Below are 2,384 nucleotides of genomic sequence, written 5' to 3'. Positions count from 1 at the left end.
ACGACATCGCGCCCGTGTTCGATGCCACAGTTTCGTCCCTCCCCTTCACCAAGCCAGCATCATCGTCAACGACAGCAGGATTCTCTGCGAATTTAAGCGCCTGGTCACCGCAGGACGCTTTCAGCGGGCACAGAGGAGCGGCGGCTATGCAGTCGCTTCAAAATCCCTTCTGCTTCATTCTGCAGATTTTGGCCTTCCTTGGGACAGGGCTACCTCCTCCTCGACAGCCAGCCACCATCTCTGCACCGTCATCATGCACTGTCCTGGCGGCTATCGGTGACGACATCGCGCCCGTGTTCGATGCCACAGTTTCGTCCCTCCCCTTCACCAAGCCAGCATCATCGTCAACGACAGCAGGATTCTCTGCGAATTTAAGCGCCTGGTCACCGCAGGACGCTTTCAGTGGGCACAGAGGAGCGGCGGCTATGCAGTCGCTTCAAAATCCCTTCTGCTTCATTCTGCAGGTTCGTAAATACCCATCTTTTCACGTTAAACGATCCTGTAATGGCTTTCTGCTGCTCCTCCAGTGCCCGCTGGTTTTTCTTAGAATTGCTTATATGTGTGTTCACGTTTTTAAGTTACTTTTGTTGTCTGGGGACGTTGAATTAAACCCCGGCCCTATCACTAACGCTGATATTCTGGCTGCCATTGCTGAACAGTCTTCTAAAAACGATGCGCGTCATACCGAAATGGTTGACATGCTAAATCAGGTCAAAGATAACCAGCATCAGCTAGAACTAAAAGTGTTAGACATCAATTCAAGACTTGCAGCAGTCGAATCACTTGTAGAATTACTAGATGTGCCAAAGCATCCTACTGAACTGTCTAATGTTGTTAGTGAGGCCGTCCGAGGCGAAACTACCGTTCTGAATTCAAGACTTAATGAGCTTGAAGATAGATCCCGTCGTGACAATTTACTTTTCTACGGTATCGCCGACACCCTTTCCGAAGACTGGTCGCAGTCAGAATCTCATATCCGCGATAATCTTTCCACAATGTTAGGACTAGATCTACCTGGCGAGGCAATATCCCGTGCTCACAGATTAGGCTCATACTCAACTAATAAATGCCGGCCAATAATTGTTAAATTCTCTTCCTCTAAATTCAAGGCGAATGTGTTTTCTCAGCGTTTTAAGTTGAAAGGAACAGGAATTTCAGTCAGTGAGGATTTCTGTCCGGCTACGCGGCAGTTACGTAAAAAGTTAATCGATTTCGGTAAAGGCACCGGTCAGAGGTTCTCGCTCAAACTAAAGAGGCTGCACGTTAATCAAAAGGTGTATACTTACTGCCCTGTAACAGATTGTGTTTGCGAAGTGACTCCTAGTCACGCTCGTGAAGCTAACAACGCCGCGTCTCTCTCTCCGGGTGCCAATAATACAGTTTCCGCGCCGCAACCGGGCATCGATAACGCAGTTTCCGCACCTGGTGCAAGCAATTATAATTCACACGCGTCATCAACATAACTATGTAAAGGCCCGGCGACTAACGCTATCTCAATATTGTATTCTAACGTGCGAAGCGTGTGCAACAAACGCGACGCTTTGTCATCTCTTATCGACACGTGTACAGCTGATATTGTTATCCTGACCGAAACGTGGCTTTCTAGTAAAATTGCTGACAGTGAAATTTTTGAGTGTGAAGGTATGTACAAATTTTATCGTTTCAATCGTGACTCGCGCTCAGGTGGCGGTGTTCTTATCGCTGTTCGTGATTCTATAATATCGAGCGTTATACCACTTAACCTATCATTAGAGTTCGTGTGTGCCCGTGTACATGTCAGAAACAAGGATTTTATTTTTTGCGCCTGCTATCGACCCCCCGCTTCGTCTAGTACATTTTGCTCTGGGCTTCACGATGTCTTAAATAGATTGGTAGTACGGTTTCCTTCTTCGTCTTTGCTTCTTCTGGGGGATTTTAATTTTCCCACAATTAACTGGAAAAGTGACACCCCCACAGTAAGTGATCACTCATTACAGGCTCTTTCGTTTCTAAGCCTTTGTCTTGATTTTAATTTAAAGCAACTTGTACAAGAGCCTACACGATGTTCATCTCATTCTTCCAATGTATTAGATCTCATTCTCACTACAACCCCTGAGCTTGTGTCTCCCTTAACATACTTACCAGGTTTAAGTGACCATTGTGTTATTCAGTTCGACCTGCAGGCATCTGCTTCCTCATATAAAGCATTTAAGATTATTCGTGACTACAAAAATGCCGATTTTGTTTCAATTAATAATGAATTAGACACGTTTCTAACTGATTACATCTCACGTTTTCATACGCGAACGGTTGAAGAAAATTGGTCTCTCTTCAAGCAAAAAGTGAGTGACCTAACTGACCAGTACATCCCTCTGAAGCGCATCCGCTCTAATTCACAGGCACCT

The 2,384-nt window shown here is 45.7% G+C and overlaps 1 protein-coding gene across 1 annotated transcript; it reads left to right on the top strand.

The window, feature by feature from the left end:
• Nucleotides 1-425: 425 nt before the first annotated feature.
• LOC121835525 lies at nucleotides 426-1,835 on the top strand. The gene has a single exon (XM_042289830.1). It carries the CDS (start codon nucleotides 426-428, stop codon nucleotides 1,461-1,463), a length of 1,038 nt encoding a protein of 345 aa, XP_042145764.1. The 3' UTR covers nucleotides 1,464-1,835.
• Nucleotides 1,836-2,384: the final 549 nt, after the last annotated feature.

This window comes from Ixodes scapularis, unplaced genomic scaffold, assembly GCF_016920785.2.
Source record: "Ixodes scapularis isolate PalLabHiFi unplaced genomic scaffold, ASM1692078v2 PGA_scaffold13__105_contigs__length_92229423, whole genome shotgun sequence".
NCBI classification, from domain to species: Eukaryota; Metazoa; Arthropoda; class Arachnida; order Ixodida; family Ixodidae; genus Ixodes; species Ixodes scapularis.
This window is presented reverse-complemented; position numbering and strand designations above follow the sequence as displayed.